This window comes from Gracilinanus agilis, chromosome 1 (assembly GCF_016433145.1).
Source record: "Gracilinanus agilis isolate LMUSP501 chromosome 1, AgileGrace, whole genome shotgun sequence".
NCBI lineage: Eukaryota > Metazoa > Chordata > Mammalia > Didelphimorphia > Didelphidae > Gracilinanus > Gracilinanus agilis.
Genome location: NC_058130.1, coordinates 287,438,455 through 287,464,929, shown reverse-complemented (window position 1 = coordinate 287,464,929; position 26,475 = coordinate 287,438,455). Strand labels below are relative to the sequence as shown.

Sequence of the window (26,475 nt, the reverse complement as noted above, 5' to 3'; positions counted from 1 at the left end):
AATACTTAACTGCTACATTAATTAACAGTAAAGGAGACCTTTTGAAAAAGAATTAGAAAAAACAATAGTTTCCTCTAATTCATGTGAGTCTAAATCAATCTCAAAGCAACAGAATGAATATAGAAAAAATATTTTAACACATAAATTTAACAATAAGATCAGAAAATTATTTTGAATATACATAGGACCCAACAACAAATTATTTTGTATACTACCAGTATATATTTTAAAAAATCCTAACAACATAAAGTTGGTGCTTCTGATGATTCCTATGAAGACAATATATATTCACATTGAGATACTAATCAGCTCTTAAGAAGATGAAATCCATTTTTTTGTGTTTTTAACCAGTACAGTAGTTACAACTCTACTACAAGCATATTTAAAGGCATTAGGAATACAGGGATTTAGGCATTAGGAATAAAAGAAGCTCTAGAACAATAAAGTTCTAATCTAGCCCGAGATTTTTACAATGTAATACAGGAAAGAGGAATGGTAGATGATAAGAGTTTATGATATTTTGGTTCACATCCATTTAAGTCTTCAGAGTTTTTCTGAGATCACCAAAAAAGTTTACCAGGGTGCTAGCCATAGCTGTATCTACTGCAGACTGAGGAAGCATCCCTTTAAGATCTGTCTGAATATAGCCTGTCAAAAGACTTTTAGCAAGATTGTCTTGAAGTGGAACACAAAACCAACCACAGGGGTGATTATATCCACGGACAAAATCTGGTCTCATTTCTTCATAGTGGAGACTTATACCTAAAAAATAATTTTAAAATAACATTATTAAGAACAATAATTTGCATCTATTCACAACATTCATCAATGAATATGAGGATTTCCCACCTAAGTTTTGTTCCAATCTTTCATGCTGGGAAAATTAATTGCCAATGACTTTGGTCAATCAATCAACAAACATTTATTAATTGCCTACTATGTTCCAAGCTCTGTGCTAAGCACAGGGTAACAAGAAAAGGCAAAAGACAGTCCCTGACTTTGAGGAGCTCACAATTTAATGGAGGAAGAAAACATGCGTGTGTGTGTGTGTGTATACATATATTCACACACAAGAATAAATAGGCAATGACTAACAAGGAAAGGCACTAGTATTAAAAGGTGTTGAGAAAGACTTTTAGTAAAAGATGGGATTTTAATTGGGTCATAAAGAAGATCGGTAGTCAAAGTGGTATTAGTGGTAAAATGCAGAAGAAATTGCCTGTTAACTCCTAGGAACCTTTGACCCTTTGAGTCAATTCTGTCTATGGAAGCCAGGTCTAAAAGTGACTCCTAGTTATTCCTAAAAACCAAAACCTATATTTTGGTGGCTGGCTAAGGATACTTAAGATGATGCTTATTTGCAAACACTAGCTTTTGTAAACACAGCAATTATTGATTTATCTGCAGAAGAACCTCTTTAGGAAGCAGAGAATTTAACTTGGAATAGTTTCTCCAAGATTGAAAGGAAAAAGGAGGCACCTGGGTAGTTCAGTGGATTTAGAGCCAGGCCTAGAGACAGGAGGTTCTAGGTTCAGATCTGGCCTCAGATACTTTCTAGCTGTGTGACCCTGGGCAAGTCACTTAACCCCTATTGCCTACCCTTACTGCTCTTCTGCCTTGGAACCAATACACAGTATTGATTCTAAGACAGAATGTAAGGGTTTTTAAAAAAAAAGGAAAAAGTACTGCTTGGAAACACAAAAGAGAAGTAGACTACTACATATACTATCACAAATTTTCCATTATAACCCAGAATCCAGTAGTTTCCTGAGATTAAAACCTGAATTTAATAATTTTCCATCTGCAAAAAGACACTTTATGACAGTGACTGAAGTTCAAAAGCCACTCACATTATCTCATTTTATAAAGCTTAATGTGTTAACTAATTGTGTTAATTAAAACAGATAAAAATATGTGGGGCACAAGAAGAAATTTAATAAAGAACTAAATTTTCATTCAAATCAGCATAAAGGCAATTTAGGCCTAAGCTTATTACCACATGACAAAAGCCCTTCTTCATATTGTGTGGTATAAGAGAAATCAACAAATTCTCTTGGTGCAATGAGGTTCCACAGCTGCCCAGCAGTCGTGTAACGCATCACACAGCAATTCTACAAGATAAAGGAAAAAAAAGAGGTAAAAAATTGCCATCATAGGAAGAATATTCACAGGTTAAAGTGCACAAATCAATCATTGAGGAATACATTGCAAAGGCAATACTTTCCAAGCCTAACTAACAAAGTTCTTCTTGACGTGATCCTAACTGGTCTTTTCTGTGTTTCAGCTCCCACAACAGTAGCCAGATACACAAGATCCCTCAAAGTGAGCCAAGAAGTGCTAACTGATACTGGAGGCTATTTAGGCTAAAACTACCTGCTCAAATACTAAGAAAACAAGCATATTAAGGAGTTATATAGCTCTATAAAATTTTCAGTTCTCCACTGGCTAATGTGCTTTTGGCCTTTCATTTCAAAGATGAACTGTTAATAGCTATATTATTATTAGCTATAATTATAATATGTATAATTATAATATAATGTTAATAGCTATATATATTAATAGCATGGACCTTTCTTTGTGTCTTTGGCTCTTTCTCTCTCCTCTCTCTCACTCTCCTTTTCCCTCCCTCCTTCTCTCCATGAAGACACGTAGGCCTAAAGAGGGAAATGACTTTCCTAAGGTCTATTCTCTTCCCAGCACAACAATACATAACAACAGAAGGGATAATGGTGTCTTGCAAAAAGACACTTTATGACAGTGACTGAAGTTCAAAAGCCACTCACATTATCTCATTTTATAAAGCTTAATGTGTTAACTAATTGTGTTAATTAAAACGGATAAAAATATGTGGGGCACAAGAAGAAATTTAATAAAGAACTAAATTTTCATTCAAATCAGCATAAAGGCAATTTAGGCCTAAGCTTATTACCACATGACAAAAGCCCTTCTTCATATTGTGTGGTATAAGAGAAATCAACAAATTCTCTTGGTGCAATGAGGACAAGCAAATTTGAAATTTTGATTGGGTTTATTTTATTTACAAATTTCTTTCAGTGACTGGTTTCTTCAAGAGACTTTCTGGAATTTGAACATGAGACTTTTACCAATGCCACATATAACTCATAGAGCACAATATACACAAACATATTTAATGCCTCCTTTTTTTTTAAAAAACCTTTACCTTCTGTCTTATAATCAATACTATGTATTGGTTCCAAGGCAGAAGAGTAGTAAGGACTAGGCAATGGGGGTCAAGTGACTTGTCCAGGGTCGCACAGCTAGGAGGTGTCTGAGGCCAGATTTGAACCTAGGACCTCCCATCTCTAGGCCTGGCTCTCAATCCACTAAGACACCCAGCTGCCCCTCGATGCCTTCTAAGAGAAATAATTTACCTCTTCAAACTGCTCAATGATATCCATGGAAGTCATTAAGCTGTCCCAGTCTAGGCGACGAGGTCCTGGGCGTATGCAATCTATAATGTTATTAGTTACATCTTCTATAACACCTTGCACTTTGTAGCTAGAGAAATGAATGTTAAATATCATTAGGGAAAAATTTCTGTTACCTTTTATAAAGCAGAACTATGAATAAATAAAGGAAATTTGAGGAAGATGTTTTAAGAACAGTGAGTAAATCACGAAAATGCCACTTTAAAAAATTTATTTTATTCTACACTACATACATCATTTGTTTTCTCATCTTACCAGTGTACAGCTGTATGAATACATCAATACACATACTATGAAATCTCTTATGTTAAAAGTGCATGAAAGCTTACATACTGCTACCTTTCTGGGGTTATGACACATATATGTTGTTCACTATACATTCATCTAGCAATATACTTAACTAGTGTTAAATACCATTGCCCTCTGATTTTTTTTTTTTTTTTTTTTTTTAGTTTTTAAACCCTTAACTTCTGTGTATTGACTTATAGGTGGAAGAGTGGTAAGGGTAGGCAATGGGGGTCAAGTGACTTGCCCAGGGTCACACAGCTGGGAAGTGTCTGAGGCCGGATTTGAACCCAGGACCTCTGGTCTCTAGGCCTGGCTCTCAATTCACTGAGCTACCCAGCTGCCCCCTGCCCTCTGATTTTTAAACAAACTCTGAGTCAAGGATACTAACCTCTCACATTTCTCTACTTTATTGTTTCCCCTCTAATTTGGCAAATAAACTTCTGACTTGAGATATAATTATAATTACTTCAGTGACCACGTTATTTCATATAATTTAAGTCCAACCACTAAATTTAACCAATTCAGGGAATAACTAGTTCGATAGAATGAAGTATATGAAGAAGAGTAAGGTGAGATAATCCTAAAAAGGCAGGGAGAAGCAATCATGAGGAAAACCTTGAATAACTTGGCAATAAGGAAAGAGTGACATAAGATTTTGTCACAACTTCTTATATTCCTGGTTCTTTTATGAACCAATTATGACTTTTAAAAAGTCACTTAATGTTTCTGGGCATGATTAACTGTCAGATGATGGGATTTAACTATTTCTAAAGTTGCTTCAGATAAATTCACCAAAAATTTATCTCAGAACCACAGAATTTCAGTGTTGAAGGAAACTTCAGAGGACAGAGTCCATGTTGAATCTGAATTCCCTTTATTTTTGAGGACCTCTAGTGAGGGAGAACTCAGTATTTCCTCAAGGCAGTGCATTTCACTTTTAGATAGCTCTAATTGCTGTCAAGTTTTTCCTTATAGGAACCCTACATTTGGAGGACAGTTGAGGGTATGATTGAGGGCTAGAAAAGATTGCCAACAGGAAAAAAATGTAGAAAAAGAACAGTTTTAGGATAGAACTTTGACAGACATCTATGTTTGAGCAGATAAAAATGATGAGAAGCCAGCAAAGAAGATGTTAGTAAGCAATCATCATGCAGTATCAATGAAGCCTATGAATAAGGGTATTCAAAAAAAAGTGCAAGGTCATCAGTATCAATATTGTAGAGATCATGAAGTTAGGCCCCTCTCTTGAGGCAATTTCACTTTATGAAATAAATGGTCCCAATTTCATACTTTCTGCATGAGCATTAGTGAAATATAAAGCTACTACTATGTTTTTCATAGGGAAAAGGAGTAGGGAAAACTGCAGAGAAGGAAGTCAAGGAGTCCCAAATTTCTCTTCAAATATGTGATTCATTGTCTCAAGAGTTTTCTAGAGGATAAAGACTAATTTTCCACTTCATCTTTGCTTTCAATGATTCATCCAGGCCAGCTTCCCTGGATCGGTTTTTTTTAAACCCTTACCTTCCGTCTTGGAGTCAATACTGTGTATTGGCTCCAAGGCAGAAGAGTGGTAAGGGCTAGGCAATGGGGGTTAAATGACTTGCCCAGCTAGGAAGGAAGGAACCCAGGATCTCCCATCTCTAGGCCTGGCCACTCTCTTTCCCTGAATCTTATCAAGGATACCCCATCCATCTGTTGATTCTGGTCATACTTGGCCATTACATTCCAGAGTGTCAGGGTATATTCTAAGTTGTTTGGGACAGCAAGAAGGACCCAAGTGTGAAGATTCTGTTACAGTAGTACATTCAGAACCATTTTATTTTTTTTTAATATCCCTAAATCAAAAGACTAACACTTCCTGTCCAACATAAAGTCAACAATCATCTATGAATGATTATATATAAAGCTTTAAAGAGGGTTAAAATGAAGGGATGCCCATCAATTGAGGAATGGTTAAACAAGTTGTGGCATATGGTTGTGATACAATATTAATACACTGTAAGAAATGGTGAACAAGTTAAAAGTATTTTAAAACATGGGAAGATCTACATGAAATTATGAAGAGTAAAACAAGCAGAACCAAGAGAATATTACATAAAGCAATAGAAATATATTTGAAGAATGACTTGTATATGTCTGCCTCCAGAGAAAGAACTGATAAAAAATAAGCAAGACAGTTTTATATATACATAACTTTTTTTATCAAATGGAGGGGAAAAAGGGAGAGAGTTAACTGGGTATTTTAATATAACAAATAAATAAATTTAAATAAAAAATAAAACTAGTAGCTATTAAGAAACAACAAGGAGAAGGATTAAAAACTAACTTTAGAAGATAAACTTACAGATATCCATTGAATTCATCTGATGGCTTCCGCCAAACTGTTATATCTTTCTGAAAAAATAAAAATAGGGCTTTGTAATAATGTAAACATTATTTGAAATACTGACATCAGACACTTAATATTTTCCATTTTCTTATAGGCTGATATGCCTTAAAATATAAGGAAATTCCTAGTGAGAAATGTAAAAAAAGTATGTATTGTGCTTTATCAAAAGAATGTAATTTGAAATTGTTCTCCCTGATTAAAATTCTTCAAATATGACATAAATTATAACATCCCAATGAAAAAATACCATACCACTATGAGGCTTGTAATAAGGGGATTTTGTAGGATGTAATATGAGGCTGAAGCTAGGGGTAATAACTGGTAGGAAAAGGGAATAAGGCAAGGCAAGGGACCCAAGGCTGGAGGTAATCAAGGGAATAAACTAGGTAGTAGGGAAATTAAGGCAATATAGTGGATGAGGCAGGTATAATGATGAAGGTTGGTAGTTGAGGTGGTAGGAGAAATAAAGGAATGTCTGAATTAGGGAGTATAACACTGAGATAACAAGGGTTGCAAGGGAGAGGATGAATTAATCTAAGGCAGGCAAACAGCAGCAGGGAAATACAGACTGGGACTCAGGTTAAAGACAATACACTGAAGGGAAATAGACTGATCCTTCAAGTAAATGGACACTTTACAGAGCCAAGTTAGAGTCAGCCAAGTCAGCTGAAAACTGACTTCAGGTTTTAGTCAGTTTCATAGGAAGGGACTAGTATTGAAGTTATACTTCCTTCAAATGGATACCCTCAAGCTTCCCTCAAACTCCAGAGAGTATGTTATTCCTCTTTCTCTTCCTCCCTCTCTTACTAATTAACTAATGAAGTAACCAAGAGGTCTTGTTAAACACAAATGGGGTTTATTGTCTTCTAGGATAGATTGGCAGGGTAGAGGATTAAGGTAGCCCTAACAGCTGCTTAGAGAAACCTCAGGAGGGGGAAGGGAAGCAGGAACCTGAGACTGAGAAAGTATCTGCCTTAACTCAGCTCTCAAGGTGGCTTTGTAATCAATGGGGTTAGGAAGATGGATACAAAGACTCAATAGATAATTTGTTGCAAGGGTAAGACTAAACTATCGCAGATTTGAACTAACTCTCAGATCCACTCTCCTATTCACTCTTCTCAGACATTCAGGTAGGGGAAATGAAGGCAGGAATAAGGTAGGGTTGGGAGATTAAAAGGATTTAGCCAAATTAACAAATCTCAAAAGAAACTCCAAATATAGGTCAGACTTCAATCTAAAGCAGGAGCTCAGATGGACCCTGGTTCCCTGCACAAGTTCCCAGGGCCAACTGAAACTTTTTCCAAGATTCTAAACTCCTTAACTGTTATGCCCCCCTCTCTGTACCACAGGCTACAGGCAATGTAATGCACAAAGGCACCATTATTCTGCTTACTGTTATGATTTATGTAAGTTAGTGCGAAAATCATTCATTTTACACTGATGGAAGAAGCCACCTGGAACAATAATATCTAATTTTCATTATACATTTAAAATCATACTATATTCACCCATTTAAACTATATAATTCTAAAATTATATTCTTATACATCATTTCAGATGAGTTTTGTTTTTAAAAAATAATTTTATTGATACATCTTGCTTACTGACTTGATTTTCCCCAATGAATCCTCACCTTCCCCATCCCAGAGAGCCACCCTATATAATGAAGCCTTTTTTTTTTTCTTTTTTAAAACCTTAACCTTACATCTTTAGAATCATACTGTGTATTGGTTTCAAGATAAAAGAGCAGTAAAGGCTAGGCAATTGGGATTAAGGGACTAGGCCCTGGTCACATATCTAGGAAGTGTCTGAGGCAAGATTTAAACCTAGCATGTCCTATCTCTGGGCCTGGCTCTCAATCCACTCAGCAACCTAGAGGCTCCCAGATTTTTTTTTTTCCTAAAGAGAAAGAAGAGGGAAAAAAAATCAGCAAAACCAATCAATGCATTAAAAAAAATGGAAATACATGAAATGTTTCACACCTATGGATCTCCCTCCCTCCAAAAGTGTTGTTTGACACTTTTGGGGGATCATGTTTGGACTTTGTAATTTTATAACATTCCTTTCAAGGTTTGTGTGTATGTGTGTGGTTTTGGTTTTTTCCATTTAAATTGTTATAGTCATTGTGGATATTGTTTTCTTGGATCTATTTATTTCACTATACATCAGATTGTGCATATGTCTGCATGATTCTTTGTATTCCTATATTGTTTTTTATAGCACATCAATATTCATGTATTCACTGTTTGTCTAGCCGTTCCCTAATCAAGAGGAATCTACTTTGTTACCAGTTCTCTGCTATCACAAAAAGTGCTATTATAAATATTCTGGCATATAGGGACACTGTCATTTTATCAAAGACCTCCTTGGTCTTTGTGGAATTTCTAGGTCAAAGAGTACAGTGCATGCCAAAAATGCACTAGTGAGCCTATCTTTCAAAAATACCTTCAGCATTAATTATTCCTATCTTTTGTAATCTTTGCTAATTTGCTGGCTGTGAAGCAAAATTTCAGGTTTGCTTTTAAATTTCTTATTATTCCAGATTTGGAACCTTCTTTCATATGATTGTTAAAAATTTGCAATTCTTTTGAAAACGATTTGCTCATATCCTTAAACCATTTATCTATTAAGGAATGGCTTTTATTCATATATGTGTAAGGTAATACATAAATATGTGTTTTACTTTGTGTTTCTCTAATTTTTAGTGTTTTGGAGCATTTTTTCAAATGACTATTAATAACTCTGATTTCTTCTGAAAATTTCCTGCTCATATCTCAGAGAGATAGCTCTATATGGAGATCTCTATCTCACACTCGCTCTCTCTCTATATATACATATCTCTGAAAAATCAGGTCTTTTTCAGAGAAATTTATTGTAAATCTACCCTCCTCTCCTGATTTCCTTCGAATTTTGGCTACATTAATTTTGTTTGTATAAAAACTTTTACATATTCAAAATTACTCAACTTATCTCCTGTGATCCTCCCTGTCTCTTATTTGGTTATACACTTCCCTTGTCTATTATATTTCTGAAAGGTTAATTTTTCAGGCTTCCCTAATTTTGCTTAAAATTTCACCCTTTATGTTTAAATCGTGTACCCATTTTGACCTTATCTTGGTCACTGTGATATAATAAACTCTACTTTCTGCCAGAATGCTTTCCAGTTTTCCCAGAAGATCTTAGACCTCTGAGTTTACAGAACACTAGATTTTTTTAAGTAAGTAACTTACTACTGTATAATTACAATAGTAATATTCCACTGATCTACCACTCTATTTCTTGACCAGTACTAGATTGTTTTGATGATTACCACTTTGTAATATGGTTTAAATTTTGTTATTACTAAGGGCATCATCCACATTTTTTTCATTGATATTCTTGACCTTTGTTCTTCCACATAAATCATATTATTTTTCCCTCTATCTTTAAAATAATTCTTTTGTAAAGAGTGAATCAAACTCTTTGTCTACCAATCAGCAACTTTTAAGTTAATCAATTAAAACTTAAGTACCTCTACTTAGTGCCTTACCAGTAACTAAGTATACTGAAAGACTGAGATTGGTTCCCATAAAGTGGGGAAGGGCCAGGAGGTAATGTGGAAAAAGTCCTGAACTTTCTGTCCAAGGGTCTTCTCCTTTTAAATTCTCCTCTGGAGTTCCTTTTTGGAGACTCTGTGTAGGTGAGCTGGACTGAGGGAGGAGACTCTTTCCTGTGTCAGCTTGCTGGGTGAGTAGCTGGCTTTCCTTTCCTGGCTTTTGGAGATTTGTTCCCTTATATGTTTTCCATAAAATAATCTTTTGGCAAATATACATTTGGCATTTGAATTACATAGACAGCCCATTGGAGTTGTGCTCTCTCCAGAAGAGTTTGAATGTTTGACAGGTGAGCTCAAGAAAGGACATCAGTGTCCAGTACCTTTGTACTCTCACATCCTGTCTGCCTCTTCTCACAATGTATTGATCAAGTTTTACTGTATTTAGCTAAAAAGAAGACATTGTTGGTGATGAAATAATCAGACACAGTCTTCAGTAGTAAATGTAAAAAGTAGTAAAGAAAATTTAAAAAAATTTTTAAAAAAAGGAGCTTCCAATTCCATTCTTCCTAAGAATTCCCCAACATGTCTGTTAGTCTGTGGCATTAGATAGTCTGATAGATTCTGACATTAGTCACCCAGAATTATAAGTTTATTCTCTTTTTCCACACTGTTGATGAAAATCTCGATGTTTTCATAAAATTTTTCTTTGGCCCCCTCAGGGTTTGTCATGGTAGGACATGCACTGAGGATAGTGGTGTGGCACTTTCCTGCAAGCAATAATCACATTTTAATAAGCCTACTGTTCACTCATTTGGGGAGATCAAAGGCTTGGAAATTAGACTGGATTTGACTGAGAAGGTGAGGCAGCCTCACAATATTTTTCTTCATAGTAACACTTGTTTAAAAAAAATTTTTTTTTAAAACCCTTACCTTCTGTCTTAGAATCAATACTTTGTATTGGTTCCAAGGCAGAAGAGCAGTAAGGGCTAGGCAATGGGGGTTAAGTGACTTGCCCAGGATCACACAGGCCGACTGAGGCCAAATTTGAACCTAGGATCTTTCATCTCTAGGCCTGGCTCTCAGGCTACCACCCAGCTGCCTCTCATGGTGACACTTCTGAAAACATGTTCCCAGCTCCAATTTTGGTAACCTGGCCTTCATTTGCCAACCTTGTTTCATTCAGGCTGCTACCTGCTGAGTTTTCTTGCAACAAGTGCTGAATGTCTTTTGGGTTTACTGGATTTCATGCTGTCCATAGATGTGTGCACATTCCATGGATCAAAGGTGAGTGGAATAGTCTTCATAATTTTTGTATGTGTGTTTTGACCATAGGATAAGATCTCCACCTGTTGTAGTAAGCAGGTCAGGGTTGGGTTGGTAGATAATTTTGAGGGCACCATTTCTAATCCCTTCCTCACACCAGGAGGTGAGTACTGTGATCCTGCTTCAGTCCAGTGAAAACATGATCCTCTGCCTTGGGCCCCAGTTTGTCTGTGACTGTAGCTCCTATATCTGCACCTGCTTCTTCATCATTGCCATTACCACAGGATTTTGAGGTAGGAGTAAAATAATAAAATAATGATAGCCAAACCACAAGTGAGAGCTGAGGGGCAGGTGGACATCAAAGAAAGAAAACAGGCCCCCAAAAGGGTCCAGAAAGCCCTCACATCAGAGGCACTAGTATTCCCTGAAGACTTTGTATACCCTGGGAGCTGGGTGGAAGATGGACTGTAGAAAAGAGATTTGAGGCAGAGATTAGGCAGCTATTACAACAATCCAGCTGAGATGGGATGAGCACCTAAATTACAGAAGTAACCATTTAAGAAAAGGAAACATGTAAGAGAAGTTCTGGGGGTAAAACAGAAAAAATTTGGCAAATGAAGTGAGGGGTAAGAATGCTTTTGAGGTTATGAACCTCAATGCCTGGAAGAATGGTAATTAGAGTAACAGAAATGGATATTAAGAGGAGTGGAGGAAAGGAGATTGACTTTCATTTTGAACACTGTGTTTGAGATTCCTATAGAATATCCAATGCAAAATGGCCCAGAGACAGACGGTGAAGTGAATCAGAAGACAGACTAGATTTAGGAGGCTTATGCAGAGATAGCATTTCAATCCATTGGAAAGGATGCTATCAACGAGTGATATAATTATTCTCTCATAAAGAAAGCATACGGGGAAGATGATAGAGTAGGGGGTGAAGGTCCCTCGCTCTCCTAATACCCTCCACAAATAACCAAAAATAATTGCAAAGAACTAAAAGTGGCAAAAATAGACAGGAGTCAGAAGTGAAGCTGAACAGCCAAGGATAGCTAGGGAGAAAGGTTTCTAATTTTCCTGGCCTCAGAGAAAGTCTAACTGACGTAGGCCCTGGGGGCAGGAAAAGAGCAGAAAGGGAAATCACTCACCTTGTTTACTGAACCCCAGAGCTTGCATCCCTGAGAATACCACTGGCATCCTCAGGTGGAGTGTCCTGGGAGCAAATGTCTGCTGCAGCTGCAGAGCCCCAGTGGCCCACAGCTGTGGACTGAAGGAGTGGACACCATAGAATCTACAGGTGCTAGGCACTAAGGGCACAAACTCAAACCTAACTGCTAACAAATAAGGGACTCTGCAAGTCCAGGGAACATGGATCAGACATCTGCTCTATCCCAGGCTGAGGCAGTAGGAGAGGAGTGAAGGGAGTGTGAGAGCATTTGGTGAGAATAGTCACTCCCAGATGAGTGGAGTCCCTCATTGTTGCATATAAATAATTAAGGAAAATGTAAAACATGACTTTTAAAATGCTACAATCTAGGACATTGTCTACAAATTCCTAAGAAATATTGATCAGAATACAGTAGTGGAGCATCCAATCTTCTATTTCCTTCCAACTGGATGTAGTGGAAAAAGAGCTGTTCTTGGTGTGTGACTAGAGACAAGACAATCCACCTCTCTGAGCCTCAATTTCCACATCTCAAAAATGAGGGGCTGAACTAGTTGCCATCTAAGCACCAGCTCCAAAATTCCCTGATCTATGTCCAGTGGAAGTTTAGGTGTCTTCTATGATTCTGACATCAAGTGCTGGGCACATTGATTTAGAAATCATTTATTTCCAGTCAGCTGTGTACATTGCTGTGCACATGATTCAGGAATCATTTATTTCCAGTCAGCTTTTCAGCAATGAAATATTGATAGGGTCAACATCTGAAAAGATGAAAACTTAGGAGCAGAAAAAACAACAAACTTTTTTTTATTTTTAGACTCTCAAACTGCCCTAATAATGGCAAAGTTCTTACTTGGAATCATTTTCACATATAGGAATGGAAACATATTATATCATTATGATTTTCTTTCCTTTCCCTTATGATTTCTCTTTCAGGTTTATCCTCCTTTAATGCTTCTCTTGAGTGCTATATTTAAATGTCAAATTTTCTATTTATCTCTGATCTTTTCATCAGGAATGTTTAAAAATCTTCTATTTCATAAAATATGCATTTTCCCTTGAAAGGAATATGCTGTTTTGTTAAGTAGGTTATTTATTGGTTGTAATTCTAGTTCCTTTGCCTTCCAGAATATCATATTCCCAACTCTCTGCTTCTTTATTGTAGTAGCTGTAAATCTTTTTTGATCCTAACTGTAGCTCCACAGCGTTTGAATAGTTTCTTTATGACTGGCTTTCAGTATTTTTTTCCTTGACCGGGGAGGTTGGGAATTTGGCTATAACATTCCTGGTAGTTTTCATTTTGAGATCTCTTTTATGAGATGACCAGTGAATTTTTAAATTTTAATTTTACCTTATGGTTCTAAGTTATTAGAGCAATTATCCCTTATAGCTCATCACATATATCATAGCTTCACATAGTTCAATAATTCTGATATTATCTCTCCTGGATCTATTTTCCAAGTTGGTTGTTTTTCTAATGGAATATTTAACATTTTCTTTTATTTTTTTCATTCTTTTGACTGTTTAATTATTTCTTGATGTCTCAGTGTTATTAGCTTCCACTTGTCTAATTCTAATTTTTAAGCTATTATTTTCTGCAGTGAGATTTTGTACTTCTTTTTCCATTTCACTAATTTTTTTAAAGAAATTATTTTCATCAGTGAAATTCTGTACCTCTTTTACCAAGCTATTAATTCTCTTTACATAATTTTCTTGCATTACTCTCATTTCTTTTCCTTTTTATGATAAATTTTTTAGTATTAAAAGAAAAAAGTTCATTAGCTCTTCTAGGAGTTCTTGTTCAGCTTATGACCAATCTGCATTTTTCTTTGAGGTTTTGCTTATAGGTGTTTTCACATTGTCTAATTAGTCTGTTTCTTGAGCTTTCTTGTCACCATAGTAGCTTTTTATGGTCAGATTCTCTGTTGTTGTTTGCTCATTTTTCCAGTCTCTTTCTTAACTTTGAACTTTATGTTATAGTTGGGCAATATTTACCTGGGGGAGTGGAGGTGAGGATTATTGTCTCGAGCTTTAGGCTTCTTCACTCTTGTGTTTTTACAGCTAGTTTAGGGGAGGAGAGAGAGTTGGAAGTCTGTAATTTTTTTGTGCTTTTAAGGTGGTCTGATCTGGGGAAAGGTGTGGTTACAACTGGGAAATGAAATTGCCAAACATTCACTCAATGCCAACACAGAGTTCCCCCATAATCACTTTCTGACCATTTGTCCAATTCCCTTACTGTCTTTGGGAATTGAAAGTTCTTGAAACTTGCCGTTGCTGTCACTGGCATCACTTAGCTACACTCATCCCAGTGTCATGGACTTTTCCTTCTGATTTCCTACGTTGTCTTGAATTGGAAAAATGTCTTGTCCTGACCTTTTCTTGGCTGTGTCACTTTATAATTAGATTGGATCCATTATATTAAAATTGTTTGGAGAGGAATTTTAGGAGTTTTAGCAGGAGTGCTCCCTCTACTCTGCCATCTTTGCTCACCTCCTATACAGTCCTTGAAGTTCAGCTTCTTTATCTCAAGATGCTACCATTATGATACAATTGTTATGTTAAGAATTCAATAAGACTATCCAACACTTTGTTAACAAATGAAAATATTAACTAACATAAACAATGTTAATAGTCCTTCCCCCTCAATTGAAATTTAACTACTAGGAACACAGTTTTGTCAGATTAGTTTTACAACCTTTCAAATCATTGACTGATGCAAAATATACACAGTCTTAATGATTCTCCAGTAAAATGAAAAAAAAATACTGGATATATAATTAGCTTCTAAGGAAGATACTGTTTTACCCTCCACACTTCCCTCCCCAATCAAATGGACAAAGTAATTGTTAAATACATTTTTGCAAAATAAATGAATGTTAATCACATTAGCAAAATGTACTTGTCTTAGTTATAGTTTATCTATTATTTCCTTTCTTAGACCTCACCCCACCACATACACAGACACAATCTATTATGTGAGTCAGAATCAAGAAATTAAATTAGTTTGCTAGAACTTCTTGGAGAAACTTTGTTATTATGGCTGATTTTCTTTAAGATATGAGAAATTAAATTTATGGTGACAAACACTAATTAATCAAAGAATTCCAACATAGCTTATGACACAGATTTAGAAGCACCATACCAAACTATATTCCATGAAAGAGAATATTTAAAAGGAAAAAAAGCAAAACCTTATACCACAAATTAACTCACAAGAAAGCTGTTATCCTTCAGCATAACAAAAGAGCTCTAAAATGTTGACGTAGTGAGTGTTATTTTGTGAAAATCTAGGCTTGAGGATCAACAATCTAACTTGAGTGATATATATGAATGATTATTCTTTACCATATGGCATGTACCAAAAGTCTTGGCACAGTTTTAAATTTCAGTAGCTTAAAATTAAGTTTTTAGGACACTAAGACTTCTGGGACAACATTAATTTCCATTGAAAAGAGGGAATAAAAAAATCATTATAGGTAGCAAGTATAAAAAACTTACTGTTTTCTTAGCAATTCTCCACTTATTATCTTCAATACTGTGGTACTGGCACAGTGTGTTTTTAATTTTAGTTGCAAGTAATGTAGCATCAGTCAAGGCTTCCATTTCTTTTTCCTGTTTAAAAAAACAAGATTTAATGTTAGTTATGAAATTTAAGTAATTTTCAACACATCAGAATAATTACTGGAATATTTTTGGCGGAGATTAAAAGTAATTACAAGAAGGAATGTTAAATTACAACACTGTTTTTCATTTCAAATTAGACTCAATGGAAAAGAATAAGTTATAGAAGATTACGGGGGAAAAAACTCTATTTGAAGGTTAATACTTTGGAAAATTTTTTCAAGCAAAGTTCTATTGCTCATATTACTGAACACAGAAAGCCCACTCATCTTTACAAATATTGTGAGGAGGTGACAGATACTACAGGTAAACAATTATTTAGTCCCAGAATTGGACAGGAAGAGACTGGGCTGGATTAAATCCGAAAAAACAAAACAAAACATAGTGCTTTTAATTATTCAAATACCCGTAGTGCCTTAAGCTACCCTCTCTTTAACACCAATATTCCCAATAACTATGCAGCATAGATGTCATGACCTTAAAAGAATCAAAACTGCAGATAATCCAGTGAATTTTGGGCCAAGCTGACTCTCTGAATAGTGGCAGGTAAATAAGCCCCGTCCCCACCTACTACTCCCAATAATAAGAAACCAGGAAATCACACCAGGCCAAATAAAGAAGGCCAGTAAGAAACTTTTAAGAGTGAAGAGTAAATTCTTCTCTAAAGCTACATAAAAAGTTATCTAGAAACCTACGGGAAATAGAAAAGACCTGCAAAGTCAGGGCCAGCACAAGCAAATAGCCAGTAGCCTCCCAGTTAGATGAGAGATGTGATTCTTTGTGCCAAGAGACAGCAAGAGGGACGCAAAAAGCCAAAAGAGAGGCTTATACACACACAGTCATAATAAATAAATAAATAAATAACGGATGGCAGTTTTCTGAGCTCAAATTGACATTTTATTGTAGGAGTTATAAAGGACAAAATGTTATGGTTCAGACTTGCCCCAGCTCTGCCAAAGACCCAGAGATGAAGAAATGACAATACAAATGTATTAGATCAACTCAATGTTTCTTCAGGGGGGAAAGGGATTAAGGAGTGGGGGAGAGAGAACCAAAGTTTTCTCTTCTAAAAAGCTTCCTTCTTCAAGAAAGTAAAGTTTCCTCTAGTGGATTTGAAGCTACATGCTGTAGCTTCAAATCCACTAGAGATGTCATAAATTTCCAGTCTTAGGTATCTGGACATATTCTAAGACAATGAGGCATGCACACAATTCTCCTTGGCAAAGATATCTTGTCAGGGCATTTCAGATAATTTTCTTTGCTATTTTATTCACAATGGGATTATTGATTACTGATTCTTACACAATCACCATTTGGGATTTTTACTTACCATTAAATCTATGGTTATAATTTATAATATATCTAATACATGCAGAATTCTAAAACTCCAAAAAACAATGTATAAGCTAATTAAAGTTGGTTAATTTGGTTATTTTTTACACAGTGGAGAGCTTGGAAGCCAGCAATAGTGTCAATAACTAATCTAGCCAGGATAGCTCAAAGACTCTAGAACTCTTTAGAGCTAGTTCTCTAGATCTCAAAAATCCAGGACGCTTAATCTCAGGAGACAAGGTCAGCATAGATTCCTATATATACATCATGACAAACAGGGCCAATAATTTCATCCAAAAGCATAGAAGGGGGCAGAATCTGGTCTTGCAATAAAGTTCCTATTCAAAGATGAAAACTAGGAAGATGAGAAAACTTTAAAAAGATAAGGATCAGCATGAAAAATATTGTACATTTAGACATATCCCAAAATCAAATCTAGAAAGAGATAGGAATCCTATAAAGCAGATCTAACAACAACAAAAAAATGCATTTTCTATATGGAATAGAGAATACCTAGAAGAAATGAAGCAAGAAAAAAAATAAAATGAAAACTCCAGAGGAATAAAATAGAAGAAAGAATAAACAGCTTAGAACAAAAAGTGGTAACCATAGTCAAGTAATACAATCTCTGAAAATTAGAATTAACCCAATGGAAATCACTGACTATATGAGACAGCAAGAAACATCTGAACAAAATTAAAAAGATTGAACAAATATTAGAAGATGTAAGCTACCTGATATAAAAACAACTCACCTGGAAAACAGGAAAAGAAGATATAATTTAAGAATCATCGGAGTCATTGAAAACCATGATTTAAAAAATCAATAATCTGGAAATTATATTTCAAACAATTATAAACGAAACTCCCTAAATCTATTAAATCATAGGGCAAAGTAAGGCATTTTTTTCTCCTCAGTTCCTCCCACCCCATGAAAATAAAAATAAAATGAAAAACATAAACAAACAAGCATACTTAAAGAAATTATTCAGCAAAATTGCCCTGAAGTCCTACAACAAGAGGGCAGTATAGACATTGAAAGAATCCATAGATCACCCTCTACACTGGACACAGAAAAGTCAACACCAAGGAATATAATAGCAAAATTCAAGAGCTTTCAAGTAAAAGAAAAAAATCTTAAAGAAGCCAGAAAGAGACAATTCAAATATCAAGGAGTACCAATCAGGATCACACAGGATCTGGCAGCCTCCACGTTAAAAGACCGCAAGGCTTGGAATACGATATTCAGAAAGGCAAGAGAGCTGGGCCTTCAGCCATGGATCAACTACCCATCGAAACTGACTATATACTTCCAGGGGAAAGTATGGGCATTCAACAAAATTGAAGAATTCCAAGTTTTTGCACAAAAGAGACCAGGACTAAATGGAAAGTTTGATACCCAACCCCCAAAATCAAGAGAAACATGAAAAGGTAAATAAGAAACAGACGGAAAAGAAAGAAAACTCATAATTTTTTAAATTTGACTCTTTAAGGACTTAAATAAGATCTGATTCTCTGTGTTACTATGTGGAGAAATGCTATGTATAATTCTCTGTAGTGAACTCTATTCACTATTATAATATTCACTATTATAGCAACCAGAAGAATAATTCATAGGGAGAGGACAGGATACTAAATGGTCTAAGATAACATGGGGAGTGGGAAAGAGGGGGAGGAATAGTAGGGGACACCAAGAAAAATCTGAGTAAATAAGAAAAATAGGATATTCTATTACACACAAAGAGGGCATGGGAAGGGGAGGGGATAAATACTATTATAAGAAGGAGAGGAAGAGAGCATTAAGAGGGAATAATCAAACCTTACTCTCAGTGTAATCAACCCGGAGAGGGAAGAGTAGCTTTATTATCCATTTGGATAAAAAACTCTAACCCTACTGAAAAGTCAGAAGGGATAAACGAAGGGAGCAGGGGAGTGGGGAGGTCAAAAAAGGGAGGGGAGAAGAAGGGGAAGGGATTTCGTTAGGCCTTTAAAAAACAAAAAGAGGAGAATAACAAGGGAGGGGATAGAAAGGGAAGTCAATCAAGGGAGGGGATAAGGGATACCAGCTCAAAGCAAACCACTGGTTTAAAAGAAAATAGTGTAAGAAGAAGGGGTGGGTCAGGGGAGGATACAAAAATGTCAGTGAATGTGCAACTGATAATTGTAACTCTGAATGTGAATGGGATGAACTCTCTCATAAAACAGAAGCAAATAGCAGAGTGGTTCAGAAACCAAAATCCTACCATATGTTGTCTACAAGAAACACATATGAGGCGGGTGGACATACACAAGTTTAAGGTTCAGGGTTTGAGCAAAATCTTTTGGGCGTCAAATGAGAAAAAGAAGGCAGGAGTGGCTATTATGATCTCTGACAAAGCCAAAGTAAAAATAGATATGATTAAAAAAGACAGGGAAGGTCATTACATCCTGATTAAAGGCAGTATAAACAATGAGGAAATAACACTGCTCAATATATATATGCACCAAGTGGTATAGCATCCAAATTCATAAAGGAGAAACTGGCAGAGCTCAAGAAGGAAATAGATAGTAAAACCATAATGGTGGGAGATCTAAATATTCCTCTTTCAGATCTAGATAAATCAAACCAAAAAATAAATAAGAAAGAGGTAAGAGAGGTGAATGAAATCCTAGAAAAATTAGATTTAATTGATATGTGGAGAAAAATAAATAGGGACAAAAAGGAATACACCTTCTTTTCAGCTGCACATGGTACATTCACAAAGATTGACCATGTAATAGGGCATAGAAACATTGCAAACAAATGCAAAAGAGCAGAAATAATAAATGTAACTTTCTCAGATCATAATGCAATAAAAATAATAATTAGTAAGGGCACTTGGACAGGCAAATAAAAAACCAATTGAAAATTAAACACTATGATTCTCCAAAATCAATTTGTCAAAGAAGAAATCATAGAAACAATCAACAATTTCATTGAAGAGAATGACAATGATGACACATCCTACCAAACTCTGTGGGATGCAGCCAAGGCAGTACTCAGGGGGAAATTTATATCCTCGAGTGCATATATTAACAAATTAAGGAGGGCAGAGATTAATGATTAGGGTATGCAACTCAAAAAATTAGAAAGCGAGCAAATTAAAAACCCCCAGATGAAAACTAAATTAGAAATACTAAAAATCAAGTTAGAAATAAATAAAATTGAAAGTAAAAGAACTATTGAATTAATAAATAAGACTAGAAGCTGGTATTTTGAAAAAAGAACAGAAAAAATAGACAAAGTACTCGTCAATCTAATAAGAAAAAGGAAAGAAGAAAACCAAATTGACAGTATTAAAGATGAAAAGGGAGACCTCACCTTTAATGAAGGGGAAATTAAGGCAATCATTAAAAACTATTTCACCCAATTATATGGCAATAAATGTAACAATTTAGGAGATATGGATGAATATTTACAAAAATATAAATTGCCTAGATTAATAGCAGAAGAAATAGAATACCTAAATAATCCCATATCAGAAATAGAAATTGAACGAGCCATCAAAGAACTCCCTAAGAAAAAATCACCAGGACCTGATGGATTCACAAGTGAATTCTATCAGACATTCAAAAAGCAACTAATACCAATACTATACAAATTATTTGATATGATAAGCAAAGAAGGAGTCCTACCAAATTCCTTTTATGACACAAATATGGTACTGATTCCAAAGCCAGGTAGACCAAAAACAGAGAAAGAAAACTATAGACCAATCTCCCTAATGAACATAGATGCAAAAATCTTAAATAGAATATTAGCAAAGAGACTCCAGCAAGTAATTAAGAAGATCATCCACCATGATCAAGTGGGATTTATACCAGGAATGCAAGGTTGGTTCAACATTAGGAAAACCATCCACATAATTGACCATATCAACAGTCTAACAAACAAAAATCACATGATTATCTCAATAGATGCTGAAAAAGCCTTTGATAAAATACAGCATCCATTCCTATTGAAAACAATGAAAAGCATAGGAATAGAAAGACCCTTCCTAAAAATAATAAACAGTATATACCTAAAACCATCAACAAGCATTATATGCAATGGGGATAAATTAGAAGCCTTCTCAATAAGATCAGGAGTGAAACAAGGATGCCCATTATCACCTCTATTATTCAACATAGTACTAGAAACACTAGCAATAGCAATTAGAGAAGAAAAAGAAATTGAAGGTATCAAAATAGGAAAAGAGAAGACTAAGCTATCACTCTTTGCAGATGATATGATGGTCTATTTAAAAAATCCTAGAGAATCAACCAAGAAGCTGGTAGAAATAATCAACAACTTTAGCAAAGTTGCAGGATACAAAATAAATGCACATAAATCATCAGCATTTCTATATATTTCCAACACATCACAGCAGCAAGAAGTAGAAAAAGAAATACCATTTAAAATCACCCTAGACAATATAAAATACTTGGGAATCTATCTACAAAAACAAACACAGCAATTATACGAACACAACTACAAAACACTTTCCAAACAAATAAAACTGGATCTCAACAATTGGAAAGCCATTAATTGTTCATGGGTAGGACGAGCTAACATAATAAAAATGAACATTCTACCCAAATTAATTTACCTATTTAGTGCCATACCTATCAAATTACCAAAAAACTTTTTTACTGAATTAGGAAAAACTATAACAAATTTCATTTGGAATAATAAAAGATCAAGAATATCAAGGGAAAAAATGAAAAAAAATGTGAAGGAAGGGGGCCTAGCAGTACCAGATATTAAACTATACTATAAAGCAGCAGTCATCAAAACAATATGGTACTGGCTAAGAGACAGAAGGGAGAATCAGTGGAATAGACTTGGGGTTAATGACGTCAGCAAGACAGTGTATGATAAACCCAAAGAGCCCAACTTTTGGGACATAAATCCACTATTTGACAAAAACTGCTGGGAAATTTGGAAAACAATATGGGATAGAGATGGGAGGTCCTAGGTTCAAATCTGGCCTCAGACACTTCCCAGCTGTGTGACCCTGGGCAAGTCACTTGACCCCCATTGCCCACCCTTACCAATCTTCCACCTATGAGACAATACACAGAAGTTAAGGGTTTAAACAAACAAAAAAAAAATAGAAAAAAAAAAACAATATGGGAGTGATTAGGTTTAGATCAACACCTCACACCGCATACCAAGATAAATTCAGAATGGGTGAATGACCTGAATTTAAAGAGGGAAACTATAAATAATTTAAGTGAACATAAAATAGTATACCTGTCAGATCTCTGGGAAAGGAAAGATTTTAAAACCAAGCAAGAGTTAGAGAAAATTACAAAATGTAAATTAAATGGTTTTGATTATATTAAGCTAAAAAGCTTTTGTACAAACAAAAATAATGTAGTCAAAATCAGAAGGGAAACAACAAATTGGGAAAAAATCTTTATAACAAAAAACTCTGACGCGTCTAATTACTCAAATATACAAGGAATTAAATCAATTGTATAAAAAATCAAGCCATTCCCCAATTGAAAAATGGGCAAAAGACATGAATAGGCAATTTTCAGGTAAAGAAATCAAAAGTATCGATAAGCACATGAGAAAGTGTTCTAAATCTCTAATAATTAGAGAAATGCAAATCAAAACAACTCTGAGGTATCACCTCACACCTAGCAGATTGTCTAAAATGAAAGAAGGGGAGAGCAATGAATGCTGGAGGGGATGTGGCAAAATTGGGACATTAAAGCATTGCTGGTGGAGTTGTGAACTGATCCAACCATTCTGGCTGGCAATTTGGAACTATGCTCAAAGGGTTATAAAAGAATGTCAGCCCTTTGATCCAGCCTTACCATTGTTGGGTTTGTACCCCAAAGAGATCATAGATAAAAAGACTTGTACGAAAATATTTATAGCTGTGCTTTTTGTGATGGCAAAGAACTGGAAAAGGAGGGTATGCCCTTCAATTAGGGAATGGCTGAACAAACTGTGGTATATGCTGGTGATGGAATACTATTGTGCTAAAAGGAATAATAAACTGGAGGAGTTCCAGGCGAACTGGAAAGACCTCCAGGAACTGATGCAGAGCGAAAGGAGCAGAGCCAGAAGAACACTATACACAGAGACTGATATACTGTGGTAAAATCGAATGTAATGGACTTCTATACCAGCAGCAATGCAATGACACAAGACAGCTCTGAGGGATTTATGGTAAAGAATGCTACCCACATTCAGAGGAAGAACTGCAGGAGAGGAAACATAGAAGATAAACAATTGCTTGAACGCATGATTAGAGATGTAGACTCGAAATGACCACACCAATGCAACTAATAACAATTTGGAAATAGGCCCTGAACAAGGACACATGTTACAACCAGTGGAAATGTGCGTCAGCCATGGGTGGGGGGAAAGCGGGGGATGAAGGGGAAAGTAGGGGCATGAAGCATGTAACCATGTTAAAAATGAATATTAATAAATGTTTAAAAAATAAATATATTAAAATAAACAGATAAAAAGGAGAGGATGAGAGGGAAATGAGTTGGTAAGAAGGAGAAAATGTAACCAGGAAGGATATATTTTAAACAAAATAAATTTTCTAATCTTGAAAATGGAAAAAAGGAAAAGAAAAAGAACAAGAAACAAAAGAGTTGCTTATTAAATGGAGAAGAGTTGAACAAATGTGACATACAAATGCAATGGAATAGATGAGAAATGATGAAAAAAGATAATTTCAGAAAATCTTGGGAAGTATGGGTATAGATAGAATGAAGTGAGTTGAACCAAGAGAACAATTTATACGCTGATAATAACACTGCAAAGAAAAACAATAAGTAAAGTCTGATGTAGACAACAGTCAATGAGGGAAAATATTACCCATTTCCTGACTAGAGAGGTGATGTACTAAATGCAGAGACATTTTTTTAAATGATCACTGTTAAATTTGTTTTGCTTGAGTCCGATTATTTGCAACAAGAGTTTTTTCCTTCTCTTTTTAAGTGGGAGGAAGAGGGTGGAGAAAACTAAACATTTTTTAAAATGCATACCGGAGAAAGCTAGGATACAGAGAAAAACACATAATAGAAGCTACATAAATGCTCACTCGCTGAAGCATAATGTGTATATCTATATATCTATATCTATATCTATATCTATGTGCAGGGATATATTTGATCAGCTCCTATCAACATGCAAGAGTCAATTATTAAAGTTTGTGTCCGCATTTACAGATCAGATATCAGCTCTTAATTTATTGTTAATTGTCTGGACTCAAGAAAGTGATGAAGAAAATTAATAATGCAGAGTAAACTTAAAAGTGTTTTCCTCCCTGGGGAAGTCAGATAACAGATATTTATCTTGGTTTTCTTGGCAAAGACTGGAGTGTTTGCCATTTCCTTCTCCAGTTCATTCAGACAGTTATGGGCCTAGAGTTATACAGCTAGTATTTAAGACCAGATTTGAATTCAGGTTTTCTTGACTCCCAATGCTCTATCTACCAGGCAACCTAGATGGCCTAAATGTTATAACTGTGCCCATAATATTAAAAAAGAATCAGAAAGTCTAGTTGTAGTCTTTCCAAAGGATATATGGAAAGATGTGGATAACGCTGACTATCTCATTCATTTCTCAGTTTCTAAATCTTGTCTTTTTTCTTCACAATATCTCTCAGAAACATAGCTTTCTCTCCATTCACACAGTGTCCACCCTAGTTCAGGTCTTCACAATATATCCCCTGGACTAAAAATACCCTTCTAATATATCAAAACTTTTCTACTCTGATCCCAACTCCATACAATTGATTCCTTAAAACTTTTTTCTTATAATGAAAGCCTTCAGACTGGAACTTAAAAAGTACTCCTTTTCAAGGTCTTCCAATGGATAGTAATGGAGGTATATAAAACATAGAGACTATAGTAGCTAAAAGTGTCTCTGTCGTGAAAGAGGTAGCAGAGTAAAAATTGAAGGGTTCCCTAAAAGTTGATTTCTCCAGATGTTGCCATTTGCAAATAATATTCTGTTGATTGCATTTAAGTCCTTGAAGATTAGGAGGGGAAAGGAATAAATATTTAAACACTAACAATAAGCCAGATATCTTAAGCACTGTACAAATATTATCTCATTTACCATGAATAATCGTTCAAAAGTTGTCAAATTATTCACCTGTGGGGAAGGGAAATAAACAAAAACAGGTATATGGAAATGCCTGCAATCTATAGACTATGATAACGTAAGCAATCCATAGTGATGGGCCTACATATATTTTGCATAGACTAGATGGTGGGCAATGTCCCTAGTAAAATGAAGGAATAGCGACTGGATTGTTTTTGCCTTTTAAATTAGTCATCAGCTAAGAAATTCAACCCTATAAAATGGTCCCTGGGTTTTTCGTCCAAGACAAAGTTATGTAGTTAATTCCTTAGTTTACAATTTTATTGGGATACCGACCACAAACTCTACCATTAGTTGGAAGCCAGGGAGCAGGACTGTCTGAGCAATAACTCGGGAGACTTTGTGCTCTTTCAGGCCCGTTGCCGCACAAAAATATATCAAGTCCCCAAATGATCTTTCCCCAAAATGCCAATCTCATTGCCCTTGGATACCTCCGCCCCAAAGACCCCAGCCGCAGACGCCAATTGGCAGCCCTGGAATTTTCATCCAGCTTTCCATCGGAGCCCATGGAACCCGACCACGGAAGTACTAGGTGGGTTCGCATTCTCTCACTGAGCAGACACACGTAGAGAATGGAGAGAGTCACTAATTCCACGGCTCTCTCTCCATTTCCCTATTATTTCAATTATAAACCCACTGAGTCCTCGGATGACAATGCAGCTAGTGCTTACGCTCAAGAGGGTCCGCCTCCTGCGGGGAAAAGAAGCCGGGAGTCCCAGCTAGTCTCTCAGCAAACGGGTGAGTCCTAAGCCCTGGACAATCACATACTTACACAAGTAGGAAAGCGGCCTGGATAGGATCCTTCGGCGCCAGGACTTCCGGGAGACCCTCGCTCACCCGGTGTCCTTGGAGACTGGCGCTGAGTGCAGCAGCCAATTGCACAGGTCTGAGTAGCAGCACAAAAGGCGGGGTTTTCCTTGGCCCTCCCCTTCCGCGAGTGCGGGGCGTGAGTTGGCCTTTTTTATGGTGAGATTAGTAGGAGGCGGTGCTAGAAAAGGCACGTCCTAGCTCTCATTAAGTGTTGTAGGAGATTGAGGAGCGCTGATTGGCCTAGAAGAGATGGAACGATGCTGTGTCAATGGAAACTAGTGGAGAAACAGGGACAGGTTTCCTTCCTTCGGAAAGTATAGAACCCTGATCTCCAAGTGGTTTGCAATTTACTCTCTCTGCTCAGTTCTCCTTTTTGTAACTTCCTTCAAATTGGAACTGAAAACGAAAGCCTCCCTGGTGGGCCTATAAAGATACCCTCTAAAAGGGCTCTATGGTAGAGGTAAGGTTGTACTGGTAAAAATTTAAC

The 26,475-nt window shown here is 36.0% G+C and overlaps 1 protein-coding gene across 1 annotated transcript; it reads right to left on the bottom strand.

The window, feature by feature from the left end:
* Positions 1–227: 227 nt before the first annotated feature.
* On the bottom strand, positions 228–26,005 carry STARD4 (StAR related lipid transfer domain containing 4). Its single transcript, XM_044657612.1, has 6 exons — positions 25,951–26,005; positions 15,585–15,698; positions 6,082–6,131; positions 3,393–3,519; positions 1,997–2,111; positions 228–762 (listed from the first exon to the last, which is right to left on the bottom strand). The coding sequence occupies exons 2-6, from the start codon at positions 15,687–15,689 to the stop codon at positions 536–538; spliced, it is 624 nt and encodes a 207-aa protein (XP_044513547.1). The 5' UTR covers positions 15,690–15,698; positions 25,951–26,005; the 3' UTR covers positions 228–535.
* Between the last annotated feature and the right edge of the window lie 470 nt (positions 26,006–26,475).

What these genes read in the sequence shown, in the direction of transcription:
- STARD4 (XM_044657612.1), bottom strand. Translation starts at nt 15,689, where the DNA reads ATGGAAGCCTTGACTGATGCTACATTACTTGCAACTAAAATTAAAAAC. An exon ending in GGAGAATTGCTAAGAAAACA is followed by an intron (nt 6,132 to 15,584) that starts GTAAGTTTTTTA and finishes TTATTTTTTCAG; the next exon opens with AAAGATATAACAGTTTGGCG. An exon ending in TCATTGAGCAGTTTGAAGAG is followed by an intron (nt 2,112 to 3,392) that starts GTAAATTATTTC and finishes TTTATCTTGTAG; the next exon opens with AATTGCTGTGTGATGCGTTA.